Here is a 16,494-nt window from a genome sequence, read left to right as displayed (position 1 = left end):
TTTTCCCTTTCTCCTCTGCTTTTCCCGGTTGCCCAATTTATTGTAATGTCTGTTCGGGTAATTTACCAGGATCGCAACTCACGACAAAAGCCTCTGTTTCACTGCGCTGACAGCTCTTCGAAGGAAGACCCAATAAAGTAAGAGCTAGGAGTATGCCGTTGAATGAATTCAGTACGTATGATCCGCCAAGATCGACCTTATCTTTCGTTTCAAACACGATTCTGGTTGGCCATGTTCCAAAGTCCTTATCTCTCAGCGGGAAAACCCAGAAATACCCGTTTGCGGCTTCCACCGAATCACTTACCCTTAAAAGCCTCATTCACCACGCGTTACCGACTGAAGGATTTACATAAACGTAATACGAAAGTCTCGGTTCAAGAGAGCTCCTTCATTTTGGTGACCCTTCACTCATTGGCTGACTGGGATCATTCCAGACGCGACTGGAAGAGCTGTAGAGCTCGGCCAACCAGATCCTGCCAGAAGTGATTCCGATCGAGAGACTGAAGTAGATCAGCGATGATCGATCCCGAAATTTCACCGGATTCCGACAGCCGATCTGAAGAACTGAGAAATGAGAAAGGAGAAATGCGATGCGACTGAAATTTGTGGATGGCAAACTAAGCTCGACGCCGTATGAATTATCTTTTGGTCGGTGTAAGGATGCTGCTCCTTATGCAACACCGCGTCCGACTCGATTGAACGATGGAACAACGCAAGCGCATTCCTACACCCAAACTACGCTTCGACCTCTTAAACAGACCCCTGCCCTACGCTTATTTAGTAAGGAGGTGAAACGACGCAATGACCTGTGTGTGTGGCTGCTTGACATCATCCGAAATCCCTCGAACAACCTGACATACCATGCACTGACACTCTCTAGATCATAGTTGCGTCATTCAATTTCTTCTGCATGCACAAGTTGCATCTCGTATATCTCGATCGAAGCAGGACAAGAATACGACCTTTCAACAGACGGAGCAGTGATGGTGGATACAAGCATACACCCATTCGCGGAGATGAGTTGGGCTAACTTCTCCTAGCCCTGATCAAACTTCACTAAAAACAACCTTCAGCGGCTCGTGCACGCCGGCGCATCCATGTGATTTACACTCAAACCCTCTTACTTCCCTCTTTGACCTTAAGCACCAGATTGACTATAGCATTTAAGGGCGCTTGATCGATGATCCGAGCGAAGATCAAGGGATCCGAGAACTTGCTTTTTGCCTTCGTTGCTCCATCATGAATTTGCTTGCCCGCAAACGATTCAGAGCCAGGCAAGTTGTTTGCCTCCTACTTATGCAAAAGGATGAGTATGAAAGTTCGGAAGTGTATGCGCATTTACTGAACTCTTCTGGACGGTGTTCCACTATTCCACTCATCTTCCTCTACTAACGGTCATATCATTCGTGTAATATAATCTCTTCTCGAAGCTGCTTTCATCCCAAGGCCACCCCGCCTTGACAATCAGTCACTTTTCCCACACCACAACAGTGGTAACGAAGCCGTCCCACCGGTCCCTGACGACCAACTCAGATTTTTTCGCCTTCGAATGGATACCCCAAAATCCCATCAATCAGTACATACGTACATACACCATGGTCGCCCTCAATCTCTCGCTGGGTCGTGCCTCCGGCAGAAAATTTTCGTCTGAAGATACCCAGTCCGCTCCTGCTGTACCCAACAAACCTACGCATTTCCCTCAGACCCCTTACCTGCAATCCAAGATACCACTTGAAGATAACCTGTCAATCAAGAAAGACCCCTTCGCAAGGAACGACGGATTACAGCATTCCTCCATTTACAACTCTTTCGCTACTACCTCCCCAAAATCAAACCACCATCATCAGCATCAACATACGACAAAGAGACATTCTTCCGAGAAAGACAAAGAGAAGCACAGCGATTACAGACACAAGCGACGAGACTCTGAATTTTCGCTGGATAGACAGGTCGTCGACATAGTAGCGGATTATATCAAGGCTGAAAGACCTGAACATTCCTCCTCGAACAACAAATATAATCATAGAGATCACAAGACTTCGTCTGATTTTGCGAATCAGCCTTTGTCGCCTACGCCCACGATTTTATTCGAAAGACCAACACCGAGTCGGGCATCGTCTTTCGCTGATCAAGCCGCTCCTCCATCCCCTTTGATTCCACCTTCGATCTTATCACAGGAGTCGTCCATTAACACCCATACCAACACCGCCTTGACGCCTAAAATCCCTTCGAAGCCTCTTCCCAGCATGTCAATGTCGCGAAACGGAGCTGTTGGCTCCAACATCCGTCGAGGGGGAAGTAAGACGTCTGAAAAGAGCAAACACAACGTTTCGCCTGCGATGCTGGAGAAGATGGAAGAGCTGGATGAGCTGAAGGGTCTGAGGAACGATTCCATGCCTCATATTCTCAGTAGCTTCGATCGCACGTTTAATCAGAGTGCTACGAGCATCGGGTCGAGGACTAAGGCTGATAAGATGCTGGGAATCGACTCGAATGCCAAGTTGGCTTCTCTCTATCTCGTATCTGGCTTGGGGAAGGTAAGCAGACCGTCCTTTCCTCTGTTTTTGAGTCGATGGTCTCTTTCCGCTAAATGCACCTGCGATCTACAGTTAACCGCTCAATGGTCGTTCGCCGATACCGACTCCTCGCGCGGAGTTCAGCCACTCGAAGATTCCATGGGACTGTTCTGGCGGCCAGAAATGCTTGGCAGTTCCTTCAGCGGTGAAAAAGCTGAAGAGACTACTACCCGTGCTCGAAAAGATTCGAAGTCTAGTACTTTCACCAACGGTCTTTCCAAAGACATCAGAGGGAAATACGTTCCTGATGCTGGGCCAGATGGCGCTCAGAGACTGGTCAGCAAGACTATCAAATTCGCTCACCCTCGAGATGGTATGTAGGCGACCTCATTCTAGATTACTGTCGTTGAGCACTAGCTAAAAGGAAGATTGTGGTGATTGCGATACAGTCGAAGTCGTCAACTCCACCCTTTCACCTCCGACAACATGCCACGCATTCACATTCACCATCCCCCGGCACGACACTCTGGCAGCTATCGCTCGGACTCGACTCGACAGTGCCGTATCCGGTACTCTCAACACGTACTCTATGCTCTCGGCAATCGACGAACAAGGCAATCTAGACCCATCCTTACACTTACAAGCGCGAGGTAATCCAAATGTCCGGAATACCGCCTCAGCCACCGAGCTCACCTTTTACGGAGTTACTCTGACGGTCTGGACGCATGCCGATCGGGACAGGGCTGTCCAATTGAAGACTATCAAGATGCGTGCTGAACGAGCTAAGTTGGGACAAGGTTCGTTGAACTCGATCAATCCTCTAGCTCAGCAGAAACGCAATGGATCAACTGCGCCCAGTGAGACCGGTAAGAAAGGGACGAAAAGGGAATCGTTGCATTATATGATGGGGAAGAACCAGTCCGAAGGCGATATCACGGGAACAAGCGAGACTGAAACGGGTATGAGCGATTCAGATCTGGAAGGCCCGCTTGGAAGAAGGGGTATTAGAGCGACTATGCAGAGCGATAGATTGTCGACGGTCGATAGTGTTCCTGAAGATGCGGCGGCGGCGTATGACGAGGCGAGCGATATCTTCTGGATGCCTTATGCGATTACTATGGGTAAGTCAGCTCGCTTTCTCACACCAAAGTGTCAAATTAGTGGAGCTGACAGGGAGGAGTGAGTATAGTATCCCGCTTCCCTATTTACGATTTCCTGCAAGATTACCTCCGACTGAGCGTAAGTAAGATCTTCCTTTCTGGTCGATATTGTGAGGCTGATTTGCCGGCGGTTATATAGTGGGCAAGGTTCTCGAAGAACGCTAAGATCCATATGACACAAATCAATCGCTTGCTCAACTACAATCCACCCCGTCCTGGCGAGCCATTCAAGCTGCACGTGGGCGAAAAGGCTGAAGACGAGGTCGTGGTAGAAGGTCATATGCCAGGAGGTCTGATGGACTTCGACAAAGGCTTGATGAAGGTTGATTTCCAATTATGGCCTTTGTTCCAGGCTGTTGAGCTGGATCACATCATCACGGCTGCCGAGGTAGGTATTGTCCGATCCTGCATTATCATAACACGATGACGGCATACACGCTGACTTGCTGTACTCTTTCTTACAGGTTGCCTTATCCAATTCTGGTCGGGTCATTTTCTGTTCAAAACACCCCGCTATGCTCAATGTAGCCGTCAGCACCCTCAAATACGTTGTCGAGCTGAGAGGGTGGGACGGGATCAGCATGCCTATGATCCACGCTGTGAGTCTGACCGCATCCTCGCAGGATAACCATGGCTATCTGGTATTAACATGTTCGTTGCTGCAGCGTGACACGACTTTCATCATTGAAGACCCCGGACCCTACATCATTGTAAGCCTGCCTCCTACCGAAATCATAGAAGTCTAGCTTCGTTCTCACTGATGATTTCTGTTTGTGCGCGATCAGGGCATGCCAACTGAATGTCGATACCTCCTCGCGCCTCCTCCTGAGGTGGTAATAATCGATATCGATACTAAGTGAGTCTCAATACGAAAGTGACGAGCTGAATTGATTGCCAGTTCATTATCTTGTAAATCGCCTCCGGCTGGGGTGATCACCCCTCGACCCAAGCGAGAAAAGATCAAGCAGAAGCTGCTTGCTGCATTGGGCCATTCTTACCGTATGTTCAGTCTGCCATCTCTTAGCTGTCAGATATCAGTATTGAGCTTATACCTGCCATAGCAATGGATCGAAGCATTCCGATGGAATTCAAGGTATCTTACCCCTAAGGGAATTTCCGGAACTTCAATCGATTTACGTACAAGGGAGAAAGACCGCATCATCTCGGTGAACGATTGAAATCGCCAAGTTGGTGGAGACACGAAGCTATTATCTCTGTCTTCGATAAGATCCTAGCTGATAAGGTAGGCTCCAAACATCGCGACGAGTCAAAAGAATTGAGCTGATGTATTCTGCTTTCGCTTAAGCACAAGAAACCTACATTGATTCGACGATTGATGAAATCCGGTATGGCGAGACCGCAAGCTCAATTGTCGGTCGGTGAACAGCTCGCCAAGGCGATGATGCGACGACGAGCATGTAAGTCCCTATCGATGCATTTGGTACTGCAGAGTGTGGCAAGGAGCAGTCTAATCGATTGTTGGCTTTATCAGTGCACTACGTAGAAACACGAGATGATCTTGAACTGAAGGTCGCTAAAATCAATCGAAGGTTGCTCAAGCTGATCCAGGAGGGAGATCACGTGAGTTTTAACGGCTCCGTCATGGGTGGTGCTCAATTGCTCAACTCTCCGTGTTTTGCACAGTGGAAGAAGCAATTCGAGATGTTCGAGAAGTACGCCGATCGTCTGACGGTCGAAGCCAATGAGCTGAAAACCAAGATCGAGAGAGAACGAAGAGAAGCCAAGAGGCTTTCCAACTGTGGGTGCTATCGTTATACAAAGCCAAGTTTATAAACTCATTGATGTTTTGGGTATCAGTGGCGAATGAGCAGACCAAGCAGAACGCGGACTTGGAAGAAAAGCTCAAGAACACCGAAGATGCTCGAGCGGAAGCTATGAGGCAGTTATCCGATATGCATCAATCGTGAGTCATACTCTTCTCAGCTCATCGGAATCATACCGTGTCTAGTTTTCCAAAGTACCGTGGCTGATATTGCCTCTCATCCGGCCATCCCGTCCAGAATCCAAGAGCTCGAAAGGGAACGAGAGGAAATTATGAACTCCCTGGAAACGCAGATTAACGGCGCCCTGGCCGGTTTACCCAGCTCCATGCATCCGGTCGCAGGATCCGATACTTCCTCGAGGCCAGGTACACCCAACGATACTTCCTCCATCAGATCAAGAGGATCCACACGATCCAGAGCAGCTCTCGCCCAGTCCATGATTTCCACTCAGTCAAAGCCCATGAGCGTACTGGGGCAGGTGCGAAGTGAGAGTAGATTGAACAAGCGTGCATCGGTAGTTACAGGTGCGACCATCGAGACGGAGCGTGGACTTGGGATGGGTCTGCCTGGAGCATCGACCAGTGGGGGTGATGCGATTGCTCAAAGAGTTGCAAGTATCCAAGCTAAAGTGAGTATGGGTGTGGATATTTGTTGAAAAAAAAAAAAAAAACCAAAATAATCGAAAACTAACGCATGTTTTGATCCGTTATTAGCTCGAGTTGGCTCTGAACGTCGTCTCTTCGCAGAGATCAGCAAGCGTGATGACCTCTTCCACCCTCCCGACTGACTCGGAAGCCGAAGCCGAGGGTGAAGCGGAGTCGGATAATGAGACAGACACTGAGGGCAATAATACTACCATTATCAAGAAGTACACTTCTGAGCAGGTCGAAGGGGTCACCGGGGACGAGCGCACCGATGACGATAAGGACGATGCAAGTATCAAAACTCCCACCGCATCCAGAAGACCTTCACATGCCAATATGATCCCATCTAACAATCAAGATGTTCCTCCTGTACCTATCAAATCTCCAGGTGGTAAACATTCAAATGGTCACGACGTCACGAAGTCGAGGAATTCAGGTGGAAGCGAAGAATTCTTATCTGCCGACGAACAGTTCTATTCCTCCGGTATCGATGGACCCACGAAATCCACAAAAGCAAGATCAATCACCCAGACGCCCAAGAACAACACCACTTCTCGAGCTCAAGCTCAAGCTCCAGCGCCGATAGTGATGACGCCCCGATCCTCTCGAAGAACGTCGAAACACACACCGACAAGGAAGAACAGGGATATTACCCCGCCTTCGGACAGCGATGCGGATGCGTCCGATCATACGGCCCATGCGAACTCCGGAAAGAAGACAAGAGCGAATAAGATGTACGAGGACGAGATCGAAGGTGGAGAGGTGAACGGCAAGAGATTGTCGGCCATGTCAAGTACGACAGTCGCATTCGGACAAGCTGTCTGATCAGCTCACTCATACAGTGATATCTCTGTTGCACTATCGATCGGTAGAGCCTCGATAGCTTTTTGGGTCTGATTCTCATCCCCACCAGTGTCTCCCACCAGTATCTAATTGCTCTGTTTCGATCATTCTGTCCCAGACGCGCGAACTTCGATTTCATAATTTGCATAATGTCGGTCTTCATATGTGTTTCTTAGACCTTGATACCCATCATTTCCATATAATATACCATATGCACATACATGTCTCGTCCCGGCTTGATATTTGGGGCAGATCCCGAGGGGCGATATGAGCTCCGCTGAGAATCGAATGCCAGAGCCGACTTTGCAGCGATATCCCGATCCAGTTTGTGATGAAATTTTCTTCATGTTGAGCTGCTCGCGCGATCAGATGCTATGCTCAGTTTGATCGTCCAGCAGCATGGGCGATTTAGACGGGTCAGGGATCTTTCGTGTACCCATAGCTTCCGTCACGCCGCTCGAGGCTAGGAATTGAGCCCATTTAGGTTCAATGAAAATACCGCTGTACGACCATTTTGTCAGCTGAACCGCGTAAATATTTACAACAGAGGGTCATGACGATCCGCTGTATGGCTCGCGGATGGGCTGAACTGTACAGGAACGCCAGGTAGACTGTGGACTCACGTAGCATCGGCTATTCGTTCTCCACTTGTGGTCTCCATATATCCACTGACGACGCTCTTTCTTCCTTTGATAGTCTCGAGCTTGGTCCTGACAATGACGAACTAGAGGGCAGGATTCAGTGTCAGTTCGATACGAATGTCAAAGGCGGTGTGGGGCGAGCGAAGGGCGAGTAAAGGTGTGAAACGGCGGAAGTCCAGACGAAGTAGAGGTGGGGCAGGGGAAGTATAGTGAGGTACGGCGGGGTGAACAGCAAGAATAGACAAGTCAAGCGGGCAAAACGGAGCGAAGCGGGGATGGAACAGACGAAAGGTGAAGTATCAGTCGTAAGCAACCCAACTCACTTGATCAGCCATGCAAGGGGATCTATAATTGATATTCAGATTGGCGGTAACTCCGATATTCGAAGGGAGATTGAGCAAAGCCTAAAGCATTAATTTCACGTCAGCTTCGGAATCCGTTATCAAAAGAAGAATGCTCATTCCGCTTCTGGGAGCAAAACTCACATTTCTAGCTAGGGTCTCGTCGAAGACAGTAGCCAACAAACCACCATGTATAATTCCGTCATGCCCGCACAAAGCTCTGCCAAGGTGGATCACAGCTATTCTCAGGCGAACCAAATCAGTTTTAGGCTTCTCGAGCTCAACAGCCGCACACTAAAGAATTTGGGAGTCCAGCTTACCTATAGCTTCCGATTCGTCGGTTTTGGCGAACAGGACCGGCGCAATAGCTAACATCCCTGGGCCTCGCAACGATCCTGCCGTAAGTGAATTATGTACCTTGTTGGGGTCATAGTTTTGGTATGGTCCTGTTGGCATGTACACCATGTAAGCGATGCATCCTCACCTTTCCATCTATATCTATATCTCTTGCTTCTGATCAGGCAGCAGTATAATAAGAACTCACTGGTTTCGTACCATTCGCCTTCGCCCACCTTTTTTCTCATCTCCTCCACAATGTCCAGCTCATGTATACACGACTCCATATCGCTGATATGGCTCTTGCCTCTTGCGCTGTCCTTGTGTGGTGGCGGAGGGGCGTATCGCGGGAAGATGAACAAGACTAGCTGCGGTGGGAAAGCTGCTCCTGCAACGTACACGGCCGGGAAGGCAAGGGCAAGGGCTGCACGAGGTCGTGATATCAGCTCCATCCCTTGTCGTATATGACCATGGTATGATATTGCCAAAGCTGAGGAGGATCAAGAAGGGGCTGCTCACCAAATCTTGTAGCCCATCTCCTGAAAGCACCTGGTCCCGTACGTTGTCTAGGCGCCGAATCCGCATGTGTATGGCCATGCGTGCGTCCATGCCCATGTCCATGCGCGTGAGTATGAGAAGCGGTCGAATACCCCTTCGTGCTGATACGGAGTTGTGGTCTGCTTCTAATGATCTGACGCGACGGACCAGCTAAGTTGCCCCGCAGAGAGGGGAGGAATGTAGTTCGGAATGACATCTTCTTCGTGTTTGGCAATGGCGGTATAAGTGAGATGCAGTTCAGCGCTCAAACGCTTCTATGTCTATGTCTTTATCTATATTGGACTGATCTAGGCTGTACTCCTCCAAATGATGAGATGGTCAGCGAATGGGAAATTTCGCAATACCAAGAAGGATAATCTGTACAACAATACGACTTTACCCGGATTGATTGATTGATTGATTTGATCGTAAACAAAGTTCCGTGCCGTCGTCCGCATGACATGAATGGATGATGCTACCATGGCCCCACATGATCTCCCCACATCCATTTCGGTTTTCTCATCGGTGACGTCCACCCTACACCAGTCAAACTCTGCCTCCGCCGAATTTATCGGGAGGTTGTCGGCCCGGACGGGACGCGTCTTTGACCCTTTCAAGATTGGTAAATCTTCCAGATTACAAGCTGAACCGAGTGCCGTTCCGCATCGTGCATTCCTTCGTTGAGCTACGAGCTATCGGAGGTATATCTATGATACAGTTAATTATCGCCCAAATTCAAGCAAGCCCAGCAAGCCTTTTATATACAAGTGAATCGAGGTTATAGGTATTTGATGTTCACCTAGCACCCTCTCTCGCCCAGCAAGATGTCCAATATCGTAATTGTCCCTGTGCCTATCGATCCAGCCGAGACACCTTTCATGCCTTCTCAATGACTTGTTCCGTCCTCACTACAATATTGACCTCTGTCGGTCTGACGGTTCGAGGAACATCTCCGGGTGATCTGAAATTGCTAAACTGTATTGCAGAATTATCAACCACTGTCCTTGCTCATATCACATCCTCAACTCAACTCGACTTGACCGGAAATTCAGGGGAAAGGGAACATACGACTTCAGGAGATTCATCGATACCTTCACCAGGCCTCAGAATCCTTTCTCCGCCCGTAGGAGCGAACGGCGCATCTCCTCTCGAATTCAGACTTTCCATCGTCCTATTTCGATCCTGGTGCATATCGCTTTCAAGTGCAATCGCGACCGCTCCACCACTTTCGATCTCGTCTAATCCGCTCAAGCGCGTTTTCTCGATATTCAACCTTTCACCTAAGGCGCCCCAAGGGTTAGATTTTCGCTGGCCTCTCTCAATATCCCTATGACCCTGGTTGTGATAATGGTTCCCACTGTTGTCGTCGTCATACTTGTGCGACCCGATCGTAGATGTCGAAGGGAGGATCTGCATGTCCCGCCGGTGCGTCGACCTTGGAGGTCGGATGAAAACGTTCGGTCCGCGAGTTTCATCTTTGAATGTGGTATTTCGAGGTAAGAGAATCTTTGGTTCCGATACTCGTCAGCCATCGTGTCTAAGCAGTGTCAAAAATGATCCGAATCGCGGTAGAAGTCTCTGCTTACCATGAGGGACAAACCATTCGAGGTGAATACGAAGAACAGCCCGCAGACGAAGAAGAGATCCAACCAGAATCTGCGCCACAGAAGGAAGATAACTTAGCGATTCGCTTGTGCGATATAATGGAAGCTTCTTCTCCACTCACGGTGTCGTATTAACGTGTTTGTGTTTGGTCTGACCATCGATGGAAAGCGTCAAAATGCAAAACACGTAAAGAAATCGGAAGAGGGTTCGGATTCCATTCATCTCCTGGGGAACCGCTTTCTCGTGAGCCTAAGTCCTTGGGTCGGACAAGCCGCGGCTCACCTTGAAATACTCCAAGCGAGTCAAGACCTCTGCATTGGCTCCTTGTCGTCGCTGAACAAAGCGTCAGTACCAGAATGCAAGGTGACCCAGGGAAAACAACTTACCGATTCATCCACAAAGCCGGGGAAGACCAAATAAAGCCACAGACTCATGAAGAATAACAAAGTCGCAAGGATGGATCTGTTCCCCTCGTCAGCACCTACTCTCATCAGACAGATGGGTCACATTGATCGAACTCACCCAGCCATGAAGATATTAGCTTCCATCTTGATCAGATTCGTTGTTTCCATATTTCCAACAGCGGGTATGACCGTGATGACCTATGTCCTCGCATATGTATCAATCTCCTCTCTCTCGGTTATACACGAGGCGCAGACGCTTGAGACGGCGTTTTCAGATCCTTACTCACAGTGACGCTGATGAAGACCCAGATCTTGAACCAGATACTCCTGAACCAATTCCTACTATCCCTTTTCCTGATCGCGTTAATCAGATAAGCCCAATACAAAGTCTCTTCAGAATGAATGGCTAGGACGATACCCCAAGCTACGCCTAGTAGCTGATATGAGAATCGAACGAAGGTGCGTTTTCGTTCACTCCACTATATACGCACGCAATCCCACCCGGTACGAAGTCAACCATCAGCACTCATCACTCTTATGCTTGGCTGAAAAAGCTCTGCTCGTTAAAGAGCGACAGGAGGCTATGGCTCGACTTACCAGTTGGAAGGGAACAGGCATAATCTCACTTTCGGTCTTCGATATAGGTACGACCGCATAATACTCCGTATACTTCACCCAAACCAGAATGACGTTCCAAGCTGTGAACTGTAGCGCAAGTTACTTGTCATTATAAGGTCAAGTCTGTTTGACTTAAGGTGGCAGTCATGTTGGTGCTGGACTCACCAGTGCGGAAGAAATCAGGAACATCCACTAAACACCAGAATCGTCAATGTCGCTCATGTTGGAAATAGCATACAGGGCTCATTCAGCGAGCAGGAGGAACGTACGACGATGACTAAGTGACCGGGAAATCGAAGATTAGCAGGTTGTCAATTGCGGTTGAAAGGACGAAGAGCATGAAAAGACTCACTGAATCTGAAAGCGCTTCTCTTAGAGAATAGCATACAACGGAACCTGTCGTATTTCCACAGATGCCACAAAACGAAGAAGTCTCCCAGGATGGTCGCTAGAGCACCTAGGAATTGGGCAGAGGGGGATTCATGGCACATCGTGTTGGCTGCTCAACAGCACTGAAGGATGCTTTAGTCAATTCACAAAGGTGGAGTCGGTCTGATTACTGGACTGATAATGCGAATGTCAATGAGATAGAGAACAAGACTGGGGAAAGCGCTAGGACAGTCAATTGTTGTGAAGTTGTGGGAATTAATAATAGCTGAGAAAGTAGGATTGGTCTTCAGTACTTATGCATACATAGGTATCGATGTGATATCAATTGGGCGGTTGAAGTTCTCTGCATGACGACCGTCAATTTGACTCGCCATCAGAAGGTCATCATCATCCATCCACTAGACTGGATAAAGCATCCTTTGACGAGACACACAGACACCTCGAAAAGGAAAAGGAAAAGGAAAACAACAAGCGATCGGGAATCCGGTCCAGTTGTAGTACCAACGGCGGGACACACATTTTGTGTGCATGCTTGCAGGCTGATGCTGTTTCTTGACGTCCTTTGCCTGTTCATCCGAAAGCGCTAAGTCAATGCTCGTTGCGAGGTTTCAGGATCAAGATTAAGGTCGAAATAAAGATCTCTTCTCTGGATGTTGTCACGGTCGCCTTTAGCTTGTATGCTTACGCCTCCTCACTTCAAAGATCTAGATCTGGGCAGTATGCAAAATGTACAGATGAGACGACACACAGACTAGCATGAGCAGATTTGGCTACTCTGCGTCCTCAGCTTTTCAGAATCTTTCTCTCCGAAGAGCAATGCCGCAGCTTGATCGATCGGAAGTCAGGCGTTACCCGGCGCGGATAGGTAGATACTTGATCCGCCAAAGGATGCGTATGATAATGTGTTCGTCCTTTGCGATATGGCTTGCTTTAGATTACTCAAAAGCTGCAACCACAAGCACACAAGTCTGTCATTTCGGATAAAGGCCGTTCGTGCTTGTGTGTCCATCTGACGATCGATTTAGTATATATATGTCTAATCCACACAACCATTGTTGAAAGATTGATGAGGAACTGATAAACTCAGTCTTGTCAGACCGAGCTCGTTGGTCAGTACTGCTATGTCAGTATTTCGGTGTTGGGACACTAAGATGATCTTGGCAACCAGCATCACGATGATTGCCGATACACCGATCTTTGATAGCCGGTTGCTCAGTTCCTAAATCAGATGATTCCCGACAATCACGGCGCTATTTGCTTGATCGCTGTGAGGCACGTCTAGAGCGCACACTACCGTACATACATGATCGAAGGAGAGCACAGATAGATCAGGTAGGTAGGAACATAAAGTGCCCGGACAATGGATTCGCCCCTATCAAGGTTGTGGTCTACAGTAGCTAGCTCATCAGGCACAAAGCGTACTCCGCTAGTATTGTATTGTGGCAGAATTCTCCACTTCCCCCATATTTGCTGTCCAAGCTGGCAAGATGTCCAGATCCGATATGTTTAGGTTCTGTCTTGCGGCTTTCAGGTCATCCAGCACGAAATAAGTGTACGTTATGCTACGTTACGGTACGTCTGATCATGTTCCATTCGACAACTCACCACAAAGACCGTGAGAGCGAGGGACCGAAGAAACCTTTGCAATGACCGCGCTCTACCCTCGGAAGGCTGCCTGCTGATTGGAGTCAATTGAACACGCAACACAGCGTCTCTCGACCTGTCGACACAACTTGATTTGCTGCTTACAATAGAGAACGGGAAGCAAGATAATCAACCGCTATCGTATTGTCTGCATGAGCGCAAGATATTGTATAAGCCACGGAAAGATGGCTGAGGCAAGAGGACTCCTTCTTTCTCTCCCCGCCCCTCTTTCCTGAACCGCAATCTATATGATAGAGCGGACAACCCAACCAAGAGCAAAAAATTTGGTTCCGTGGCCCAATGGTTAAGGCATTCGCCTTCTAGTTATTCCTAGGCAGCGGAGGATTGCGGGTTCGATCCCCGCCGGGACTTGACAAATGTCTTTTTTTATTTTGTGGTTTCTGGGTTTCTTCCTTCGCTCCTGCATGTCTCCCTCTATCTCACGACGCTGCTTGGAGATAGACGACTCTGTCTGTCGTGTGCGATAGCACTATCACATCACATACATTGCAATACGTTACCATGATAATGAGAAGAGTTTATATACCGCTGATATCCTTGATTACGATTACAAGCTTCCTACAATGATTCTAGTCTAAATCGATACAAAGTGGACCTCGTGAAGAGGCAGATTAAAGAAGATATGGTCTAAATACAATGCGACTCAGACGAACTGAATGGTCATGACTTGGAGAGGGTGAAAGAGTGTATCCAAGTCCTGATTATATGTATATCGTTTCCACATTATTTCTCGATCCCAAAATTTGAGGATCACTCGTCGTCATCCGAGCCAAGTTCGAACTCTTCTCCAGCTGTAACTCTCTGCCAACCCTGATATTTCTTCCCACTACCACCATTCGCACTTACGCTCTTGTTCTTCTGGTCCGTCACGTGATTGGACGTAGTAGGGGAAGGACCCGGTAAAAGCGCTTGACTCTCTTCTCGATCGCTATGATTTCCGATAATTTTCAGACGGGGTTCGAAAGTTTTCACGAGATTAATCGGGAATATCAGACCCATGATCCGGGTGAGTAGGAGCCAACTGCCAATCCATGATAGGGTGACGACTGTGATGCCCAGCTGACAAAGTGGGAAAGGGTCGACAGTGTAATCTTCTCCGGGGGCCGGCATAGCAGAAGAAGAGGGGTTCGAACATGGTTGATACGGTGTCGGAGGGGATAATGTGTAAAGTATTGCCGAAACTATGAAATGGAGTCTTAGCGCAAGCGAACGCGCGGTGAACTGTTGGCCGATCTCACTCGGAACTCACTAGGCCAAACAATGAAGAGGATCAATGCCAGACTGACTTCCAGAACCCTGTCTTTCCGCAGTTTACTATAGCTCCTGTTGGAGGAATTCTCCGTATCATGAGAGACCTTTCGTTGAGCGAAATGTGTGATGAGGCTATTTTGATCATTTCATCAGTCGTTGTCTCTGAAAGGATATTAATCTGATTGGCTCACCATCCGAGAGACAAGAACATTCCTAAAAACGCTACGACCATGACGAATATTCCACTCGATGCTGAATGATCGAAAGTCAGCCATCAAAGGGAAAGCTAGCAGCGCTGTGTATTCACTCAGACTCACTGAACTCGCCTACGCGAATAGATGCGAAAGATGCACATGCCACAAGAAGTGAGCAGAAATTTAAGGGTATATATGTCCATAATCTGCCTTGAGAGAATTTGTCCTGCGTCCGAGCTGACTCCGAAATCTCGTTGTCCCCTTCGGATGATTCTGCATCGAACTCGGAAGTCCCTTCTACGTCAACGATGGATGTACTGTGTGCTGGTGCTGTCGTTTGAGTCTGAGTCTGAGTCTGAGCCAGCGATCCGTAGCCCATCGACGATGAGGGTATCGGTTCCACATCGTTCCGTCGCAATCTTCGTGGTTGAAGAGTGGGGGAAGGTGGATTCGAGCCGATAGCCAATTCCCACATAATAAATCCGTCTCCCGTACCATTCTTGCTGATCTTATTATCGTCCTCACTGCTGGCCAGCGCCACTGAGAGGTAGTTCAATACTTGGCCGAAAGTGATGGTCGATAGTATATGGAGGAATGTCAAGTCGAAAGTGAGTATAGGGCATGTAGGCAGATCGAATTCGAAATCTGTCGTGGTGTACTGACAGAGGGACGAATCGATCGTATACAAAGTGAAAGCCATTGTCGCAGCTGCGTAAAGCCAGATGGTCATACAGCGTCAGCTGTCCGGACTTCTCAATTATTGATCTATCCATCAAAGAAAGCCAGATGGCGATATCTTGCTAGACCGGGTGTCTGTTCTCGCGTTCAGAGGCGGCTGACTTACAAGTCCAGCTTATCCACATCAACGCAACAAACGTGAAGCCTAATCTATCCAGATAATGTGCCCATATACGGGGTAGGATAGTCATTATCAGACGTCTACAGTGGGTATGTCAGTCTAGTGGTCCCCACATCTCGACCAATGGCTGAAGGGCATCTTGAGCAACCCGACTCCAACTCACAATAAGCACATAACACAAGTTCCTATCAGTCCGGCCGAGGCTTGAGCAACGATGAGACCCCTCACATCTCCTGGCATCCCAGTGTACATGTCTTCTTCTGTGATAGCTATATCAGCTGCAGACCTAGAACTCATCATGGCAGATATACCAGATCTGGGATGGACAAGATCTGTTCAGTCGATCACTCACTACTCATCGAGGGCGGCGCCGATACAGCTATTGCCACTACGCACAGCGTGACCACTAACGCGTCCAGCGCCCATCTTGTCTGATGAGCATTAGGCAGAGACGCCATCATCTTATTAGATGTAAAGTGTGATTAGGAGCTTGACCGTTCATATAGCCGTCATTGGTTCAGATGCTTCGCCACCGGTTGATTGTTGATCCGGATTAGTCAAGAGCTGCCTTGTTCGGGAGACCTATCGAAGGACGAGCTGATCGCTGACGAGCAGACTGGCGTAGGTGTAGTCCGATGACGATCGTCGATGTAACACTTGACTCTGATGGCGGTAAGACATAAATAGCTTTGTCTCAGCCTTTCAC

General features: G+C 48.5%; 4 protein-coding genes and 1 non-coding gene across 5 annotated transcripts; 2 read left to right on the top strand and 3 right to left on the bottom strand.

Annotated features, from left to right (window-relative positions):
* Positions 1–1,595: 1,595 nt before the first annotated feature.
* Positions 1,596–6,929, top strand: I303_102156 (uncharacterized protein; the record flags this gene model as incomplete). The annotated part of the gene is made up of 17 exons (XM_065968480.1): positions 1,596–2,537; positions 2,610–2,889; positions 2,966–3,637; positions 3,706–3,755; positions 3,816–4,064; positions 4,141–4,275; positions 4,342–4,386; positions 4,462–4,532; positions 4,575–4,675; positions 4,738–4,769; positions 4,821–4,919; positions 4,983–5,094; positions 5,169–5,257; positions 5,321–5,435; positions 5,495–5,600; positions 5,698–6,088; positions 6,174–6,929. 17 exons carry the CDS (start codon positions 1,596–1,598, stop codon positions 6,927–6,929), a joined length of 4,245 nt encoding a protein of 1,414 aa, XP_065824552.1.
* A 383-nt stretch (positions 6,930–7,312) lies between these two features.
* Positions 7,313–9,019, bottom strand: I303_102155 (uncharacterized protein; the record flags this gene model as incomplete). The annotated part of the gene is made up of 7 exons (XM_018405059.1): positions 7,313–7,448; positions 7,571–7,671; positions 7,912–7,992; positions 8,074–8,168; positions 8,250–8,375; positions 8,474–8,689; positions 8,785–9,019. 7 exons carry the CDS (start codon positions 9,017–9,019, stop codon positions 7,313–7,315), a joined length of 990 nt encoding a protein of 329 aa, XP_018265340.1.
* A 659-nt stretch (positions 9,020–9,678) lies between these two features.
* Positions 9,679–11,920, bottom strand: I303_102154 (uncharacterized protein; the record flags this gene model as incomplete). Its single annotated transcript, XM_018405060.1, has 12 exons — positions 9,679–9,777; positions 9,871–10,308; positions 10,389–10,458; positions 10,529–10,632; positions 10,690–10,740; positions 10,794–10,869; positions 10,930–11,009; positions 11,099–11,290; positions 11,409–11,516; positions 11,595–11,621; positions 11,699–11,706; positions 11,782–11,920. 12 exons carry the CDS (start codon positions 11,918–11,920, stop codon positions 9,679–9,681), a joined length of 1,392 nt encoding a protein of 463 aa, XP_018265341.1.
* A 1,829-nt stretch (positions 11,921–13,749) lies between these two features.
* On the top strand, positions 13,750–13,835 carry I303_102153. Its single transcript has one exon. It is a non-coding gene; the product is annotated as a tRNA-OTHER (tRNA).
* A 399-nt stretch (positions 13,836–14,234) lies between these two features.
* Positions 14,235–16,249, bottom strand: I303_102152 (uncharacterized protein; the record flags this gene model as incomplete). The annotated part of the gene is made up of 7 exons (XM_065968479.1): positions 14,235–14,665; positions 14,734–14,867; positions 14,927–14,987; positions 15,053–15,637; positions 15,774–15,868; positions 15,952–16,048; positions 16,141–16,249. The coding sequence occupies 7 exons, from the start codon at positions 16,247–16,249 to the stop codon at positions 14,235–14,237; spliced, it is 1,512 nt and encodes a 503-aa protein (XP_065824551.1).
* Positions 16,250–16,494: the final 245 nt, after the last annotated feature.

This window comes from Kwoniella dejecticola, chromosome 2, assembly GCF_000512565.2.
Source record: "Kwoniella dejecticola CBS 10117 chromosome 2, complete sequence".
NCBI classification, from domain to species: Eukaryota; Fungi; Basidiomycota; class Tremellomycetes; order Tremellales; family Cryptococcaceae; genus Kwoniella; species Kwoniella dejecticola.
This window is presented reverse-complemented; position numbering and strand designations above follow the sequence as displayed.